Raw genomic sequence first — 19,783 nt, 5'->3', positions numbered from 1 at the left:
ACGGGCAGGGAGGCTGCAAAGGGGCCTGGGCCGGTCAGGGGCCGAGTGCTCCGTAGGGACGGGGTCCAGGTGGGACCACGAGGAGGGCAGCTGGAGGGACAGGGCCCCAGCAGGGGCTCGGCTGTGTCAGAGGTCAATGGTGCGGGTATCGGGCGCCAGGGAGGGTCCACCCCCTTGCTCTGACCCAGAGAGGTTCCCAGGCCAGAGGGCCCCGAGCAGAGTGGGCCACCCGCAGGCCAGCAGGGCCAGCTCCTGAGTGGGCAGCGCCCCCTGAGCTGGGAGTGCCGCCACCCCTCGGGCCAGGAGCCTCTCCTCAGACGCCAGGCTCTCCTCCCCAGGCCCTGGACTCCACGCTGACCTCAAGTCCAGAGGGCGGCCTGGCCCGAGCCCCCGAGGTGCTCCCAGCGGTCCTGTCGGGAGGCCCCGCGGACCCTCAGGGTCAGAGTGCTCAGGCCGGCTGCAAACGCGGGCGCCAGCAGCCCGGGGCGGGGTGGGGGGGGTGGGTGAGGCCAGACTCCACCCTGAGAGGCTGACCCTCCGGGGTCCTCAGAGAACAGGCTGCACCAGGGACGTGCCCCCTTCAAGGAGCTGCCCATGGGCACCCACGAGCCGCGCTGGGGCGGGGCGGGCCGCAGGGGTGGGCCCAGCACAGCCCCCGCCGCAGGGTGTGCAAAGGGCCGAGAGCCACCCTGAGAGTGGGCGAGGGACCCAGCCCCCCAGGGGGCCGGGGCCCCATGCGGCTAACAGGACCCCTCCTCCAGCGCAGCCGGGCACAGGGGGCGCTGAGGACTGGGGTCTCGGCCCCTCGAGACACGACACTTGCTCAAAGGCGGAAGGGGAGCCTCTGAGGCCCGAGGGAAACAGAGCATCAGGGCCTGGGAGTGTGGTGAGGCCAGCCGTGGGGAGGGCTGGGGGGACTCAGGGGGCGGGGCTCAGGGGAGGGAGCAGGGGCCTGGCCCAGCCTCCGAAGCTTTGGTCAGTGCACGCGCTCTCCTCCCATCCTGGGACCCGTGCGGCCTGCCCTTCACCGTGCGGGGGGACGGGGGTCTGCACGGGGGGCCCCACCTGGTCCCCGGGCAGGCGCCAGAGGGAATCCTCACCTGCATCTTGACGGCAATCACCACGGAGACGAGCTCCTTCTCCAGCTCCTGGAAGACCACCAGCTTCTTCAAGGTCAGGCTGCACAGCCTGTGAGGGCACGGATAGGCTCAGTGGCGGCCGTGTGCTCGGACGCCCCCACGCCCCACCCTGCGGAGCCCAGGCCGCTGCTCGACCGAGGCTCTCTGACCCCAGCACCCCGCTCACTCCTGGAGATGGGCCTCGCATCTCCCGGGGCCCCCGCCCAGGCCCAGCCAGGCCGCAGAGGCTGTTGGACCAACACCCCCCCCCCCACCCCCGTGCAGAGGGTCCATGGACGGGCAGGGCAGAGAGCCGGCAAAGACAGACCGGGGAGCCCCCAGGGACGCACTCCCAGCTGCAGGATTCCAGGGGCCCTGCCCTCAGGGTCCACCTGGGCCCCGCCCACTCCTCTGTAGGGTCCCGTCCGCCCCATCTGTCTGCACGGAGATGCATCCACCCTCCACCCGGTCCACAGGCACCAGGAGACAGACACAAGGCCTCCCCCACGCAGCAAACACTCCAGCTGTGCGCTCCAGCGTGGAGACACAGTGCGCCCCGACAGTCCCCGACTCTCTGCAGTGAGGCGGGGACCCCAGCAGGACCCCTCCCATGGCAGGGCCCCCCTCGCAGCCCCCAGCCCAGCCCCTCCACCCACAGGGGCTGCTCTGCCTCTGCGGGGCCAGGGGAAAAGTTAGAGAAGGAGACGCACGAAAAGAGTTAGTGTTCGCCAGGACAGACCACATCCTGGGCAACGAAGCAATGCTCCACACACACGTTCGAGAACCAGGATCACACACTCTCATGTTCTCCGACAAGAATGGAGTCAGCTAGAAGTCAGCTATGGGGAGACAACTGGGAAGCGTCAGCACACACTGCCGAATCACCAGCAGGACACAGAGCAGGCTGGAAGGACATCAGACGCAGTTTGTGTGGAAAGAAGGTGACAAGGCGTCAAGAATTGTGGGCTGCAGCTACAGTGGTGCTGAGAGGGGCACTCACTGCGTCAAACGCTTATTGCGGAAAAGAAAGGCTCTGCAGCGCACAACCTGAGCTTTACCTGAAGACACCAGAGAAAGAGCAGATCAAGCCCAGAGCGAGAAGGCAGGAAACAAGGTCAATAAAAGCAGAACAATGAAACTGAAAACAAAGACACGATCAGAGAAAAATGAAACCCAAACCTGGTTCTTTGGAAAGAGCAGTAGACTTGATTAAAAACTCTAGGAACACAAAAGAAAGTAAAAGTGAACATCGCTCAGTCCTATCCGACTCTGTGACCCCGCGGACTGTAGCCCACCAGGCTCCTCAGTCCATGGGATTCTCCAGGCAAGAGTCTTGGAGTGGGTTGCCATTTCCTTCTCCAGGGGATCTTCCGGACCCAGGGATCGAACCCAGGAATCCCGCATTGCATACAAGGAGAGATAAGAAAGCCTTCCTCCGTGATCAGTGCAAAGAAACAGAGGAAAACAACAGAAAGAGAAAGACTAGAGATCTCGTCAAGAAACTTAGAGACACCAAGGGAACACTTCATGAGAAGATGGGCTCCATAAAGGACAGAAACGGTCTGGACCTCACCAAGCAGAAGATATCAAGAAGAGGTGGCAAGAATACACAGAAGAACTGTACAAAAAAGATCTTCACGACCCAGATAATCATGATGGTGTGATCACTCACCTAGAGCCAGACATCCTGGAATCAGAAGTCAAGTGGGCCTTAGAAAGCATCACTAGAAACAAAGCTAGTGGAGGTGATGGAATTCCAGTTGAGCTGTTTCAAACCCTAAAAGACAATGTTGTGAAAGTGCTGCACTCAATATGCCAGAAAATTTGGAAAACTCAGCAGTGGCCACAAGACTGGAAAAGGTCAGTTTTCATTCCAACTCCAAAGAAAGGCAATGCCAAAGAATGCTCAAATTACCGCACAATTGCACTCATCTCACACACTAGCAAAGTAATGCTCAAAAATCCTCCAAGCCAGGCTTCAACAGTACATGAACCGTGAACTTCCAGATGTTCAAGCTGGTTTTAGAAAAGGCAGAGGAACCAGAGATCAAACTGCCAACATCCGTTGGATCATGGAAAAAGCAAGAGAGTTCCAGAAAAACATCTCTTTCTGCTTTATTGACTATGCCAAAGCCTTTGACTGTGTGGATCACAATAAACTGTGGAAAATTCTGAAAGAGATGGGAATACCAGACCACCTGACCTGCCTCTTGAGAAACCTGTATGCAGGTCAGGAAGCAACAGTTAGAACTGGACATGGAACAACAGACGGGTTCCCAATAGGAAGAGGAGTACATCAAGGCTGTATATTGTCACCCTGCTTATTTAACTTCTATGCAGAGTACATCATGAGAAACTCTGGGCTGGAAGAAGCACAAGCTGGAATCAAGATTGCCAGGAGAAATATCAATAACCTCAGATATGCAGATGACACCACCCTTATGGAAGAAAGTGAAGAGGAGCTAAAAAGCCTCTTGATGAAAGTGAAAGAGGAGAGTGAAAAAGTGGCTTAAAGCTCAACATTCAGAAAACGAAGATCATGGCATCCGGTCCCATCACTTCATGGGAAATAGATGGGGAAACAGTGGAAACAGTGTCAGACTTTATATTTGGGGGCTCCAAAATCACTGCAGATGGTGACTGCAGCCATGAAATTAAAAGATGCTTGCTCCTTGGAAGAAAAGCTATGACCAATCTAGACAGCATATTAAAAAGCAGAGACATTAGTTTGCCAACAAAGGTCTGTCTAGTCAAAGCTATGGTTTTTTCAATAGTCATTTATGGATGTGAGAGCTGGACTGCAAAGAAAGCTGAGCACCAAAGAATTGATGCTTTTGAACTGTGGTGTTGGAGAAGACTCTTGAGAATCCCTTGGACTTCAAGGAGGTCCAACCAGTCCATTCTGAAGGAGATCAGTCCTGGTTGTTCATTGGAGGGACTGATGCTGAAGCTGAAACTCCAATACTTTGACCACCTGATGTGAAGAACTAACTCATTGGAAAAAACCCTGATGCTGGCAAAGATTGAAGGCGGGAGGAGAAGGGGACAACAGAGGATGAGATGGCTGGATGGCATCACTGACTCGATGGACATGAGTTTGAGCAAGCTCCGGGAACTGGCGATGGACAGGGAGGCCTGGCGTGCTGCAGTCCATGGGGTCAAAAAGAGTTGGACATGACTGAGCTGAATCTATGAACCAGGAATAGATGAGAACCCCCTCCACCTGATAAAGAGCATGTCCAAAGGCCACCAGCAAACATCACGCTGGATGGTGAAAGATGGAGTATTCTCCCCTAAGGTTGGGAGCGAGGCCAAGCGCATCCTCGCAGCACTGCACTGAAGGCTTGCCCAGGGCAAAGGACACGAGAGGCAGAGGCAGAGGGGAGGGCGGGGCGAAGCTGTTCTTACTGCAGACAATGGGGCCGTTATGCAGAATGTCCCAAGGAATGAGAGAGACTGTGGAAACTAGCTCCAAGAGCTACTGAGCTTAGCAAGACGGAAGGCGGCCGCAGTTCTATATATGAGCAATGGGCAGCTAAAGTCAATGCGCAAGAAACCTTGCAATTACAAAAAAAAAAGAAGAAGAAATACCTAAATCTAATAGAGTAAGCGCTGGGTCTGCATGTTAGGGACTCCCAGCCGCTGTCACAACCTCTGCCAGGCTTATGGACATAATTCTCCCCAAACTAGCTCTAAGATTTCCATTCAGGTGCAATTCCAATGAAATCCCAGAGACCTTTCTACAGTCATCAGTTAAGTGACTTTTAAATGTGTATAGAAAGGTGAAGAACTGCAACAATCGAAATAATTTAGAAAAAGGAAAGCAGAAACAAACAAACGGGGCCTGATAAGCTTAACAGCTCTCGCACAGCAAAGGGAACCACTGACAAGACAAGGACAGCCTCTGGAGTGGCAGAAAACATTTAGAAATGAAGCGACCAAGAAGGGCTTAATTTCCAAAATATATAAGCAGCTCAGACAACTCGATATTGAGAAAACAGCCGATCTGATTAAAAGCTCAGCAGAAGACCTGAAGAGACATTTCTCCAAAGAAGACAGACGGACGGACGGCAGCCACGCAAGGAGACTCAGCGGCCCCAACCGTCAGGGAGGCGCGAGTCCAAACCAGGAGGAGGCACCGCCTCGCAGCTGGCTGAATGGCCACCGTCAGGACGGCCACCGTCAGGACGTCTGCAGACCAGAAACGCTGAGGAGGACGTGGAGAGAGGGAGCCTGCCTGCACTGGTGGTGGGAACAAAAGGTGGTGAAGTCACCAAGGAAAAGGGAACGGAGGGTCCCCAAGAACCAAAAACAGAGCTGTCATGTGAGCCACGAGACCCACTCCCGGGCATGTACTGGCTAGGGGCAAGGCCACCGACTTGAAACGATGCATGTTTCCCGATTTTCAGCAGCATTCTTGGCAACTGCCAAGGCGTGAAAGCGATGAATGGATAAAGGCGACCTGGTGGGTGGGTGGGTGGGTGGGGGTGTGTGTGTGTGTGTGTACAACATGGGGGGAAATAAGTCAGACAGAGAAAGACAAAATACTCCGTATATCACGCATGTGAAATCTAAAAAATAACACAAGTGAATGCGCACAGCAGAACAGAAACAGACTCAGCTAGAACAGACCAGCGGCTACCAGGGGGAGGCGGCAGGGGGAGGGCGAGACCGGGGAGGGGATGGAGAGGCGCAGAGCAGGCAAGCTGCAAGGATGGCCGTACAGCGGGGAGCAGCGCCAGTGTCTCACGGCAACGTTACACGGAGTTTTAATCTGTGACACTATCGAATCGCTATGCTAAAGCTAATACGGTAATGTAAGTCAACTGCACTTTCACAGAAAATCCAGTAACTTTGAAAAAGGAAGACAGCGTAGTCAGGCACGCCTCACCCCGACACGGAGACTTGCTCCAAACCGACGGCCATCAAGACAACGTGCTGCTGGCCAAGGGCAGGTGTGCGGAGCGACAGAGAGAGTCCGGTAAACAGGACGGCGTCAGCACGCAAACCTCTGCCCTGTGAAAAAGCCTCTCAAGGGGACAAGACGACAAGCTAAGAGTCGCAGAAGATACTTGCAAATCACATTCTCGACAAAGGGTTTTATCTGGAATATGTAAAGAATTCTCAAATCTCAATAATGTGAAAAGAGTCCAGTGAAAATGGGCAAGAGGTTTTAACAGACTCCACCGCAACAGACATGTGGCTGATCAACACGCGCAGAAGAGGCTCTGCTGCTGTTCAGTCGCTGAGTGTGTCTGACTCTTCTGCAACCCCGTGGACGACAGCCCTCCAGCCTCCCCCGTCTGTGGATTCTCCAGGCAGGAATACTTGGCTTGTAAAGAGCGGAGTGGGCTGCCATCCCTTCTCCAGGGGACCTTCCCAGCCCAGGGGGTGAACTCCCATCTCCTGCGTGGCGAGCGGATGCTTTACCCCTGCGCCACCCGGGAAGCCCCTATTAGTTATCAGGGAAACGCAAATTAAAGCCAGAGCGAGACACCACACACCCATCACGGCAAGGAAACAAGGTCCAGAGGCCCGCTGCTGGGGAGTCGGTGGAGGGGCGGGGCCGGGACCCTGCAGGCGGAGGGCCTGGAGGCATCGACCCCCAGGACCCCCAACCCCCTGCTGGGAATCCACCCGCGGTGTCGGACATGAACACGCACAGCAGCTGAGCTCACCATCACCCCGACCTGGAAACCGAGACATCGCTCCAAGCCACTGGGCCAGCCACACCGGGGAGTGCCCCCGGGGAACCGAGACCAGGCGCCGCCAAGGGCACTCGAGCGCAGGGAAACGCACGCACACGCACGCGCACGCACGCACACGCACGCGCGGCGCGGGAGGGAAGCCGGAGGCGCCGGAGCGCAGAGGTCCCGCCCCGCATCTGCCCACGTGCGTGCCTCCCACGGGAGGCAGGCGGAGGGTGCAGGGCAAAGAGGGGAGTAGGGGCGCCCCGAGGTTCGGTTTGGCTGCTCTGAGCTGCCTGAGACGGTGACAGCAGTCAGAGTTTAGGCAAAAGAGGCAGCGGTTGTGCTCTTTAAAGTACCTTTTCAAGAGCTAGAAAAACCCAGAAGACCTGAAGGATATAGCGTCCAGTCGCAAACCAAGCACCTAATTCGGATCCTGCTTTCAATAAATTAATCATTAAAAAATACTTCCTAGCCCTTTTCCCATGGATGGAGGAGCCTGATAGGCTGTAGTCCACGGGGTCGCGAAGAGTCAGGCACGACTGAGCGACTTCACTTTCTTATCACTTTCACGCATTGGAGAAGGAAATGGCAACCCACTCCAGTGTTCTTGCCTGGAGAATCCCAGGGACGGGGGAGCCTGGTGGGCGGCCGTCTATGGGGTCGCACAGAGTCGGACACGACTGAAGCGACTTAGCAGCAGCAGCAGCAGCCCTTATCTGGGGTGGGGGTCTCAGGGTCTCAACCTCTTCCTTTCAGGGCTTCGTAACTCCTGTTTCTAGAAGCCGGCATCCCGCATGCCGTGTGTAGCTGGGGAGGGGGTGAGTCCCGTGTTCAGAGACCGCGGACTGGAGGTGACCCTCCAGAAAGCAGAGCCGGGCGCCCACGAGGCCGTCTCCCCCTCACAGAAACGGCTCACGGGGCTCAAGCACCATGGCCTGCAGGGAGCCCCTCTCAACCCGGGACGGACTCACTTCCTGTGAGGCTCCCAGGCGGCTGTGACACCTGCGGCCATTCGGGATTCTGTGTGTGTGCACGCGCGTTTGTGTGTACACACACGTGTTCCAAGGCACGTTCAAGCTGATGGGATCCGTGCAAACGACGTTAAGAGTCAAAAGGATGACCTGCACCGAGACAGAGACAGAGCCAGACCAACAGGACGAACGCTGCTTGTTCTTTATCTGAGGTTGGCTCTGAGAGACAGGCCTGAGGGCTGGATTACAGGCAGCCCAGGACGAGGTTTACTGCATAAGGCTTGGCCCTCAAGGAAGTCACGAACAAACACACCGAGAAATCCCCGCAAACAGTGACTCATCATGACCCAGGACCGTTATTCCGTAAAGCACTCAGCACTGTAAACAGTATGTTCACCAAGGACCCTAAAGGGAGCCCAGCAGTCCCCAAGCTTTTTGGCACCAGGCACTGGTTTCCTGGAAGACCGTTTGTTTTTTTTTTCCACGGACTGGGGTGGGGGTGGTTTCAGGCTGATTCAAGCCCATTGTATTTATCACACACTCTATATTACATCAGCTCCGTCTCGCATCACTGGGCATGAGATCCCGGAGGTTGGGAACTCCTGCTATAAGACGTGGAAACCTGGTGCTTCCACGTGCGGGGGCCTTGCTCACAGCCAGAGCCCCCTCTGCCCTGCCGGTGTGTGCACAGCCAAGCTCCACACTTGACCCAGGGAAGCAAGGTTCTGGTCTGTCTTCTAAATCAGAGAAAAGCTACAGAGTGAGGCCACAAAACCCACCCCGACAAAGACGAGCCAGTGTTCTCCACGGGGGCTGCAGACCTCCTCGGAGAAGCGCTGACAAGGCGCCCATCGCGGAACCTGGTGTGCTCTCCCCACCCACCCACCCCCCGGAGGAAGGGTGTCCTTCCAGGAGGCTGCCCCGCCTCCCGCCCCGTCAGCTGGGCGCGGGCCTCCTGGCCAGAGGCCTCGGTCCTGCCTCGGGCGGGTGGGCTGGGCCCCAGAGCTACAGGGCTATCTTTCCGGGTGGCAGGCCCCTTGCTCACTGTCTCCCGCTAGGTGCAATGGCAGGACCCAGGCAACCACATGCCAAGGACACAGAGGGGCAGTCAGCCCTGGACCAGCCGTCAGCCCGGCGTGGATGGCTCTGCCCTCCAACTCCGTCAGAGGCGTCAGCCGTGCCCTGCCCGGCAGGTCCCAGTCTCACGCCATCTGCACGGACGAGGCGGCCCTGTCACGCTCCTCTAGTCACACTGACCTCCCTCCTCAACTCTCGAGAGCCGTGCTCACATGACTCGCCTGCGCCTCCCACGCCAGTTGTGGACTTGCTCACTGTAGGGGCACACGGGGTCTTGACCCCCCACGCCCGTGATGGCCGTTCAGGCTGCTGCAGTGAGCAGACACTACCCGCCCTGGCCGTGCCTTCACCTGCCACACGGCACTTTCAGCCTGCAGGGGCTGCCGGGCCCACTCTGGGCACTCGGAACCTGGGGGAGGGGCTGCGTCAAACCGGTCTCCCAAGCTGTGGGGTCAACGTGCCCTCCTGGAGGCCCGGGGTGGGGGTTGGGGGTGGCCCGTGTCCTCGGGCAGCTCAGACATGACATCTGCTTCCCACGTCCTGGAGACTGGGGGTCCGGGTGCGTGCACGGCTGCTCTCTGGTCGTAAGAGGGCCATTCGGGCTGCTCTCCCCAGCTGCCCCATCACGGCCTCGTCTCGCGGCCTCTCGTCTACGCACCCCCTACCCCGGCGTCTCTGTGCGTCCAGACCTCCTCCTGTTAACGGCACTGGCCCTTGAAGGTGGGGTGGGACTCGCCCAGGGCTTCGTCTGAACCCAAAGGTCTCCTGGAAGGACCGTCCCCAGACAGTCACCTCCTGACGTCTCAGGACAGTGAGGAATCCGACGTGTGAAGCGGGGTGGGCTGGGGGACACAGCTCAGACTCGAACGCTGACCACTCCCCGAACAGATGGAACCTCCAGACCCACGGGCTCTCGTGCTGGTTCCCTTGGGTTCTGCCCCGGCTCCCACGGAGGCGGCACGGCTCTGCGGGCTGTTGCCGTGAGTGACTCCACCATCTTGCCCGCTTTCCTACCGCGCTGGCGTCTTCTCACTGCACCTCATTTATTCCAGGTGCAATCACAGGCTTGCGTGCATCACGCCCGTCATCTCCTAGGTAGAGGCCATCCTTCAAGAGGGTTTCTAGGAAATGTTACTTACATGTCCTATGATTTATGGTTCTTGGATACCATATCCTTCAATCTCACACCGTTCCTCCCAAAGTTCTGTTTTTTTCACTCTTTTCACTGAGGTCTTTAATCTACATGGAGCTGTTCTGTGTGTGGTGTGAGGCAGGGACCTGACTTTACTATTTTCTCTGTGGATGCTCACCTATCCCCCAACCAGTTCTGCAAGAGCAAACCCCCTCCTTACGGGTTAAAGGCCGTCTCTGAAAATGCGTGTTTCTTTGTCTTCCTCTGTGTCCCAGGGGTCAATCTGTCTATATTTCTGCCAAATGCATATTGTTTTAATGAGTATAGCTTACTTAAACATGTATCTGCTAAGCAAAACACTCCCTAAACACAAACACACCTCCTTTGTCTTTAAAATTGCTTGTCTGCTTCACATAAACTTCATAACTTGCCAAGCTCAATCCCGTCATGGAATTTTATAAAACTGAATCACATTTAGGGGGAACTGGTAACTTTGGGTCATCACAGAGCCCCAGTACCTCCTTACTCAGGTGCTTTGTGTCCTTGAGTAAGTGGGCAGCCCTTTCTCTGGTGAAAGTCGTGAGTGCCCTTTGTCCAACTTATTCATGGATAAGCTACCAGCTGCTTTTATGAATAACACTGTTTTTCTTTTCAAGTCTGTAAATTTTACCAGGTCTTCCAAGAATTAAGTCATATCTCACACGGAGCGTTCCAGAGATTGAAAAGATGTTTTTTAGAAACGCAACACTGCCCATTTTATGAGGGGAACAGCATCATGGAAGCCCCCGGGGAAGCGAAATGCACACGTTCCAGCACCGTTGGTCCTGTGTGTCGATCTATCAGCCGACCTCCAGAACTGTCACTGGTTCCGACCCCTACAGCCTCTTATATTGTCCATTCGAACAACGATCCCATCACAGATGGCAATGCTGTTTGTTTCGACCCAATCCAATCTGCTTTCCATGTCCAGTACCTCAAGGATAACAGTCACCTTTCTTCTTGGTTTTAGAGATAATATTTCTAGTGTGTAAGGACGGTGAGTGTACAGCAGTGAAGTCCATTTTTCTTTCTGCAATGATGGAAATGTTCTATAACTGCACTGTTTAATGTGGTAGTCAGTAGTTACCACTTGAAATACAGCCAGCTCAAGTACAGAACTGAATTACACATTTTAATGTGGGTGCATGGATTAATCAACAGCCAAATGTAAGCTGATACTTGAAAATGAGTGCAGGTCTGCAGATTTCTGGCAGGTACCCTATAACAAGTGGTAGCCACTCAGTCGTGCCTGACTCTTTGTGACCCCATGGACTGTAGCCCTCCAGGCCCTTTAGTCCATGAAATTCTCTAGGCAAGAATGCTGTGGGTTGCCATTCCCTTCTCCAAGGGATCTTCCCAACTCAGGGATCAAACCTGGGTCTCCCACCTTGCAGGCAGATTCTTTACCATCTGAGCCCCCAGGGAAGCCTGTGGGCAGGTTGCACTTCTGCCTATTTCTATATTCCTAATGCGTGTGTGTGCGCGCGCTCACGCTCTTTCGTGACTGACTCTTTGCAACCCCATGGACTGTACGTGAGCCTGCCAGGCTCCTCTGTCCACGGGATTCTCCAGGCGAAAATACTGGAGTGGGTTGCTCTCTCCTCCTCCAGGAGGCCTTCTCGGTCCAGGGGTCAAGCCCGGGTCTCTTGCGTCTCCGGCACTGGCAGGTGGCTGCTTTACCACTAGGACCGCCTGGGAGGCCCACATCCCCAACAATGTCTCTTAAATTCCATCAAATGCTTTTTCTGGATACAGCATATGAATTTTCTCTTCACTCTGAATGTGATAAAAATAACTAGTACTCTAAGGTTAAATAAATCATTCACACACTCCTGAGATAACTTCTGTTTCATGAGATACTTTTGCCTTTTATCTTGTAGGGATTTTTTTTCTGTCATTTTCTTTAGGGGTTTCACATCTATGTCCGTGAGGTCCCCACTCTTGCGCTTCCCTGGGCGTTCCCATGATTCTACTGCCCTCATAAAACGGACAGTGTCACTTTTAAAAACATCTTCTCAATCTCTGGAACACTTCATATGAGACAGAACTTAACTCTTGGAAGACCTGGTAAAATTTACAAATAAAACCATCTGGTGCTCTCTGGAAAAGAAAAGAGATTTTAATATAACTGGTCTCTCCACATTTTCTCTCTTACTAAGCCAGTTACTAAGCAATTCATATTCTTTCTAGAAAAACTTCCGACTTATTTTCTATTACTGACACTGCTTATGGTGCTCTTCAGCTTCATCTCCGTCAGTTCATTCCAGGGTCGTTTCCGTTAGTCTCTCCAAGCAGCCGGCTTCCAGCTTTTGTTAATATTTAATATTGGTTTTATTTCACTAAGTTTTGGTCCTTGTGACCTCCACTCCTCTGCTTTCCTCCTGAGCTTTGCCCTGAGCTCTGTGCCTGAGCTGGGCGCTCCCACGGCGGAAGGCTTAGCCTCTAACACCTGCATGCATTTAAAACGGGTCGTCTCAGTGTTCAGCATCAAACCCACACACCACCAACTCAGGCTCCGACAGTATAGGGCCACCCGCCGTCTTCCAAACAGGGCAGCCACACTGCCGTGCCAGGGTTCCCTAACCCCCAGGAAGGGCGGTCTCCAACACCTGCCCAGCACTCTGATTTCACAAGCCCTCACCACAGACATGCTCTGAGGCTACCCACCCCCAGGCCCCTCCCTGGCCCGTCTGGCCCAGCCCCTCCTCATCCAGAGGGTCCCAAGAAGGACTGCCCCTTCTGTCCCGAGTGCGGACGCACAGAACAACTGTTTCTGCTCCGTCTTTCTGCGTTTGGTGGACTCACAGCTGGTTGATGGGCAGCACACCCGCCCCTTCCTGCAGCATCTCATCAGGCTGTCCGGCTGACAGGCTTTGCTCGGTGTCGGGGGAGCCACTATGCCTGGGATGCTTCGTCACTCAGTCGTGTCTGACTCATCCTGACCCCATGGACTGTAGCCCGCCAAGCTCCTCTGTCCACGGGATTTTCCAGGCAAGAGTACTAGAGTGGGGTGCCAACGCCTTCTCCGCTGAGCCAGCAGGGACCACCTTAGAGACAGGTGTGGAAGACGCCTCTGCCCACGAGAAGGGGATGCCCACGATGCGCATGAAAGGGCCCCCGACACACACTCCAACCCCAGGGTCTTTATTTCCGGCTGTGCAGGCAGAGCTGAGCCTACGGGACCACTGCCAGCATGGACAGACCCGGGGAAGACACGCCTCTGGGCTCTGGCGAAGCAGGAGCCGAGGAGCGCGTGCAGGAGTCAGCTGTGTGGGTCAGCAGGGCTGCAGCACTGCCCGCAGCCCAGGACACCTGGCCGGGCTGGGCTCCAGCTGGGCTGAAGGCAGCATGAGCCCCTCAGAGCACCCCCGCCAGCAGACGGGCCCAGGCGGCCGTGCCCAGCCCCCGGCCCTGGGGGTCTCTGTCTCTCCAGGCAACGCCTGGGGCTCAGTTTCCGTGCGCCCTCCGGTCAGCGGGCCCCGCCGAGTGCGTCCTCACACAATGGGGCTCCCGGGCCGCTGCTCGGTGCCCATCCAGCTGGAGGGCAGGCAGGCCTCCTGGGGCTGGCCCTCACGTGGCTACCTTGCCAGATGGATCCGCCCGTGCCCAGGACAAGGGCCTGCCTGGGTGCTGCACAGAATCTGGAGGAAGAGGGAGGTGCCAGTGGAGGGGAGTGGAAAGAGAGGAGAGAAAGGGAAGGGGGCACCCTGGAGGAGGGTCAGGGGCGTCCTCTCTGGAGCTGACTCGAGGAGGACTCACGTGGGGCCTGGCACACAGGGTGCCGGGCCTCGGCCGGGGGGTGTAACTGAGCTCGGGGTCAGGGCCAGGGTGGACGGACACCAGCCCTGGGACAGAAGGCAGGCAGGCCGGTGACAGAAGACACGCAGAGGGCCCTGGGACGGGAGAGCAGGGCAGCAGGGGCCTCGGGTCACTCGACACGGCCCACGCAGAGCAGAGCATAGACCGCCGGGGAAGCACGGCTCCGCCCAGGGGTTCAAGCTACGCAGGTCCCCAAGGCCAGGGAAGGCGTGTTGGGGAGGGGTGAAGAGCGGGCCCCGGGTCCGGACACCCTCGGTTTCTGTGAGTTACAAAACCAGTGATGTTTCAGAAAGTTCAGGAAAACCTGGCTTTGCAGACGTTTTTATACACAGGCCCGTGGGACGTTTCCATGGACAAGAAAGGGAGTGGACAACCCCCCCCAGGGGCAAGGGGAGGCCAGTCTCTCCAGCCCTCCCCCAGTCACCCGCCACAGGGAGGAGGTTGAGGGTCCACCCGAGGCCCCCCAGACCTGGCCAGCACCCGCGCCCACTCCCAGCGCAGAGCCCCAGCCCACCCGCTTCGGAGCCTGGGCTCTGAGTGCCAGAGCAGTGGGCGCTGCAGAGGGCACAAAGCCAGTTCTCCCTAGAAGACCGGCTGCCCCTCATCCTGTGTGTGGGCGCCAAGCAGACACAGGACCCGCGGCCCAGCCACCCACGGAGGTGGGCATACCACGGGCGTACCCACGGAGCAGGGCGGGCTCCTCCTCTTACACCAAGCTCCCCGAGCCTGGCTGAGGGAGACACGGTGGCGCGGGGCCTGGGCGGAGCTCCGCGGGGCCTGGGCGGAGCTCCGCGGGGCCTGGGCGGAGCTCCGCGGGGCCTGGGCGGAGCTCCGCGGGGCCTGGGCGGAGCTCCGCGGGGCCTGGGCGGAGCTCCGCGGGGCCTGGGCGGAGCTCCGCGGGGCCTGGGCGGAGCTCCGCGGGGCCTGGGCGGAGCTCCGCGGGGCCTGGGCGGAGCTCCGCGGGGCCGGGGCGGAGCTCCGCGGGGCCTGGGCGGAGCTCCGCGGGGCCTGGGCGGAGCTCCGCGGGGCCTGGGCGGAGCTCCGCGAGGTCCGAGGGCCCAGGGGCGAGAGGGGTGGAACAAGGAAACTTCTCCAAGGGGCTCGGCAGGCCTGGCGGTCTGGAGGCTGCTTCCACCCTGAGTAGGACCCCAGGCAGACGTGCCCAAGCCCCGCCCAGGGTCCTCACTGGGAGTCCAGCCAGGCAGCAGCGAGGACCCACGCTGGTGAGCCCCCAGGCGTCTGCTTTCAACGCTTCCTCACCCTTGGAGGGTGTAACTGCTGCAGCTGTCTGCCAACGTCCACCTCTCTCTACTGTGGTAAAACATAGGTAATGTGAAATTTACTGCCTTCAAACAGGCGGCCCCGTGGCTTCATGGCACTGCGACCCCCATCACCAACCCTGTGCCTCTTTCCCTTTGTGAAACTGGAACCCCGTCCCCCAGCCCCTCGACCCCCATTCTGCTTCCGGTCTACTAATCCGACTGTGCTAAGAACCTCGAGAGAGGATCGCACACAGTCAGCCTCCATGACAGGCTGCGCCGCTCAGCACGCCCACCCATGCTGCGGAATACACCAGGTCTGCCTTCCTTTTCAAGGCCGGGTCACTCCCTCCGTGTGGGCTGAGCGCGTGGCAGGGTCTCTTTTCCCGTGTGGGCTGAGCGCGTGGCAGGGTAGGCATCCCCGTGTGGCCTCAGCACGTGGCCGGGTCTCTCTTCCCCTGTAGGCCGAGGGCGAGGTCAGGTCAGCATCCCCGTGTGGGCCGAGTGTGTGGCCAGGTCAGCGTCCCCGTGTGAGCCGAGCATGTGGCCTGAGCGTGTGGCCGGGTCCCTCTCCCCGTGTGGGCCGAGCGTGTGGCCTGAGCGCGTGGCCGGGTCCCTCTCCCCGTGTGGGCCAAGTGCGTGGCCGGGTCAGCATCCCCGTGTGGCCTGAGCGTGTGGCCTGAGCGCGTGGCTGGGTCCCTCTCCCCGTGTGGGCCGAGTGCGTGGCCTGAGCGCGTGGCCGGGTCGGCGTCCCCGTGTGCACGTGGAGTCTTTGCTCATCCCTTCACGCAGCAACACAGCCTGGGTGGCTGTCCCCTCTCAGCTCCTGTGACCTGTGCCGCGAGGAACCCAGGGAGGGCACACTCGTGAACACGCTGCTTTCAATCCCTCAGGACCTTCACCCCAACGTGGGACAGTGGGGCTGGGGACTGTTCCGCCCACCGATTTCCACAGGAGACGCACTGGGCCTGAGCCGAGAGCGCCGGGTGCACCCAGGTCCCTGAAGGACAGGGGCCAGGCGCCCCACCCAGGGGCCGCCCTGCCCCTCGGGACTCTAACCCTTCCTGAAATTGGAAACACGGACGTTACTGTGAGCAGACAGAGACGGACACGGCCGTGAGGCGTGGCGCGGTGCCGAAGGCAACAAAGGACCGATGTCCCGGCACAAAGGCGCCCACAGAGGAGCCGCCGGGAGACAATCGGCCCACAGAGGCAGGCGACAGGGCCCAGGCAGCTCCGGGGGGCAGGGCCCCCGCCCGCGGCACCCCGCCTCCAGGGCCAGCCGGCCTGCGCTGACCACCTGCCCGTCGCCCCGGCGTTCAGGTGGAAAAGCTGGAGCTCCACAGAAAGTGACGAGACCTCAGCAGACACCCCCCACCAGCCACCAGGGACCCCCTCCCCGTGGCATTTGGGGGCAACCTGGTGGAGAGCAAGCTGGGGAGTCAGGACGCTAAGTAAGGGGGAGCTGCCTGCTAGCGAGGGGCTGTCTCCCAAGGCACCCGCTCCACACCCAAGCCCAGCACCCTGCCCGCCTGCCCGCATGGTCTCCTTGGGTCCAGAACCATGCCGGTACCCTCGTCATGCTCTCTGCTGCAAACACATACAACGCGCGATCAGCCAGCCTAACCACGTCCAAGGGCACAAGCCAGTGGCACTTGGCACGCTCCTGGTGCTGAGCGACCGCCACCTCTAATTCCAGGACCGCGTCACTAGCCCAGCGCCCCTGCCCTTCCCCCCCACCCCGACCGCGCAGTGGCGGCAGGTCTCTCCTGGTGGCCGTGCCTGGACTGACGACCTGCACAAGGGGCCACACCCGGGTCCTTGGGGGCCAGCCCCTCTGCCGGGCAGCACGCCCTGCGTTCGCCCACCCGGCAGGCGTCAGGACATGCTTGGCAGTCTGGGCGGCCGCCACGAGCACGTGTGCAAGCCTGGCTCCAGCCCAGCCCCTCCTCTCAGACAGGGACCTGCTGGCCCTGTGGGGCGCCGCATCAGGCCTTGTCACTTTCCCGTTTTTAGCTGAGCTGGGTGCTCACTGCAGTGTGTGGGCTCAGGAGGTGCAGAGGGCAGGCTTATTTGTCCTGTGGCATTTGGCTGTTCAGTCGCTCACCTGGGTCTGACTGCTGTGATCCCACGGACTGCAGCACACCAGGCTTCCCTGTCCATCATCATCTCCCAGAGTTTCCTCAAACCCATGTCCATTGAGTCAGTGATGCCGTCCAACCATCTAATCCTCTGCCGACCCCTTCTCCTCCTGCCTTCAATCTTTCCCACCATCAGGGTTTTTTCCAATGAGTCAGCCCTTTTGCATCAGGTGGCCAAAGTGTTAGAGCTTAAGCATCAGCCCCTCCGATGAATATTCAGGGTTGATTTCCTTTAGGATGGACTGGTTTGATCTCCTTGCTATCCACAGGACTCTCAGGAGTCTTCTCATGCCCCATGGCCTGTAGGACATTAGTTCTCTGAACAGTGATCTAACCTGTGACTCATGCCTGGGAAGGTGGATTCTTAACCACTGGACCCTATCGGGCCTCTGAAAGACTGCCCCACCGTGTCTCGCCAGCAGCGCTCGGCTTCGGCGCAGGGCGGGCCATGTGGGTCCCCAAGGCTGGTGAGTCCAGCCCCCACAGCGTGGGGACAGCCCCCACAGCCCACGAAGGACAAGGACAGTGCTTCCCAGGCTTCCAAGAAACGCCAGTGCCAGGCTGGCCTCCCAGGAGGACTCAGCCTCCAGGTACTCAGACTGGAGCAGGCAAACCGCGGGCACCTGGGGGGCTACCTCTGTGGCCCCAAAATGGACAGACTGTGTGTAGGTGGGAGGGAAAACTAGGGGGCCTTTCGTCCCCAGGGGCTGAGCCTGTCTGCACTGTCGCTGTCCGCCCCAGTGGGGGCTGGGGCCCTGCGGTGGCCGGCAATCCCAGGCCCAGCCTGAGCCCCGGGGACTGGCCAGCCCGGGGGCAGGACAGGCCCACAGGCAGCACCCTGGGGGCTCCGGCTGCAGGCGCACACAGCTCGGCCGGGGCGGCGTGGGTGCTCCCAGGTGCTTGCTTTCAGGCCAGTCCAGGGCGGGGCCGGGGCCGGGAGGCTCAGGCAGTGTCCAGCTCCCTCCGCACCCCGAGCGCTGGTCGCCTGCGGCTGCCAGTTCCAGCTGGCCCAGCCTGGCCATCTCCGGTGTCCGGGCCTCAGGACGTGGCTGCTTCCTGCTAATCAGGAGAGAAGGTCAGAGGTGCCTTCTCCGCTTCCCTGCCGGCTATCGTGGGGCTGGGATGGCCTCGCAGGAAGCGAGGGGCAGGCAGGCGCCTCAGCACCAAGCCCAGGGCCCGGGCAGGGGCCACCATGAGCCCCACTTCCTGCCGCAGCACAGGCCGCCCCCATGGGGGCCGGGGCACCAGGCAGCGGGTGTAAAGTCAGAGGAGCCAGGCCCGGGAAGAGCTGGCCGGGCGGGATGGCCCAGACAGGCATGGGGGCGGTGCAGAAGCCGCGTGGGCCCAGCCACCCAGAGAGGGTACCCGTGTCCACAGCCAGGAGGCCCCCAAGGGGCTGGGCAGACACCGGAACGCTGTCTCGGCACAAAGCCTGCGCCCAGCGAGCAACAAGGCCATCGGGACCCCTCCACGGGCCGTGACGACCAGAGGCCCCGGGTGTGAGGGCAAAGGGGCCCTGTCGGGAAAAGCCTGCGCCCAGCACGCCCCTGCAGGCAAGCGGCGTCTTGGGGGAACGGCACAGTCAGAAAGGGACGTGGGTGCGGAGGTCGGCAGGGCACCTCAGGGCTGAATCAGCAGCACAAGCGGCCACCTCCAGGTAGGAAGCCTCACGTGGGGACCGCGGGCCCAGCAGGCCAGGAGCGCTGCCTGCACGGGCTGAAGCCAACGGCCGCCTCCAGCCGTGTGCTCAGAACCTGCCTGTACCATACCCCAGCGGGACCTCCCACGGGGGCGGTGAGGGGGGCCCACGTCCCAGCCCCTTCAGCACCCAGCTTCCCCAGGGCTCAGAGCGACGACCCTGGGCTTCCCCACCATCCAGGCACGACCCAGGCCACCCCAGCGAGGAGCCACGGCCGGCTCCGGGGACCAGGCAGCACGGTCCTCGGTGACAGGCTCCCCAGAGAATGGCAGCTTGTGCAGACGAGCAGCCGCTGTGGGCCCCGCCCCCACTTCAGCCCCCACCTCAGGCCGGCTCCCAGGAGGGGAGACCCTGCCCTGCCGGCTGTGGGGCGTGGCTGTCTGGGGTGGTCAGAGGGCTCCAGGTCAGATGAGAAGGGGTCCGGGAGCCAGAGGGCAGGGCAGGGGCCCAGGCCTCTCTGACGTCTCACAGCAGCTGGTCCTCACACCCGACAGGCGCGGGTCCAGGCTGGGGGCACACACAGCTGCGGCCCCTCCCAGGGGCTCCAGGCGCCGCCAGAACACCGGAGCTGCAGACTCTGGTTCCCCCCAGATCCCCGTGAGGCTACATGCCGCTGTCAGGAGAAAGGACTTCTGGGGACGATGAGGGCAGAGGGTGGGGCCCTGGTGAAGGGGGTCAGCGCCCTTGTAAAGGGACCGCATGGGGCTCCTTCGAGACCCCCCTATGAGGACACAACAGAGAGACACACTGAACCAACCTGCGGGCATCGTGGCCTCGGGCCTCCAGCCCCCGGAGCCTGAGAACTAGGGGCCTGGGGGCCAAGCCATATGCCGGGGTG

General features: G+C 59.4%; 1 protein-coding gene and 1 long non-coding RNA gene across 12 annotated transcripts in view; both read right to left on the bottom strand.

Moving 5' to 3' along the window:
* PACS2 (phosphofurin acidic cluster sorting protein 2) overlaps positions 1–19,783 on the bottom strand; it is a 61,123-nt gene that overhangs the window by 28,408 nt on the left and 12,932 nt on the right. For all 11 annotated transcript variants that reach the window (XR_011250182.1, XR_011250183.1, XR_011250184.1 and 8 more), the window contains exon 2: positions 1,101–1,188. Coding sequence is in view for 8 of the 11 variants with exons in the window: in XM_069558889.1 (XP_069414990.1) it covers positions 1,101–1,188 (88 nt within the window). In the remaining 3 variants the exon portion in view is untranslated. The remainder of the gene's footprint in view (positions 1–1,100; positions 1,189–19,783) is intronic.
* LOC138423229 (uncharacterized) lies at positions 12,129–14,263 on the bottom strand. Its single transcript, XR_011250186.1, has 2 exons — positions 12,833–14,263; positions 12,129–12,476 (listed from the first exon to the last, which is right to left on the bottom strand). It is a non-coding gene; the product is annotated as an uncharacterized lncRNA (long non-coding RNA).

This window comes from Ovis canadensis, chromosome 18 (assembly GCF_042477335.2).
Source record: "Ovis canadensis isolate MfBH-ARS-UI-01 breed Bighorn chromosome 18, ARS-UI_OviCan_v2, whole genome shotgun sequence".
In the NCBI taxonomy this organism is placed as follows: Eukaryota; Metazoa; Chordata; class Mammalia; order Artiodactyla; family Bovidae; genus Ovis; species Ovis canadensis.
Note: the sequence above shows the minus strand (reverse complement) of the source record. Positions and strands in the feature narration are given on the sequence as shown.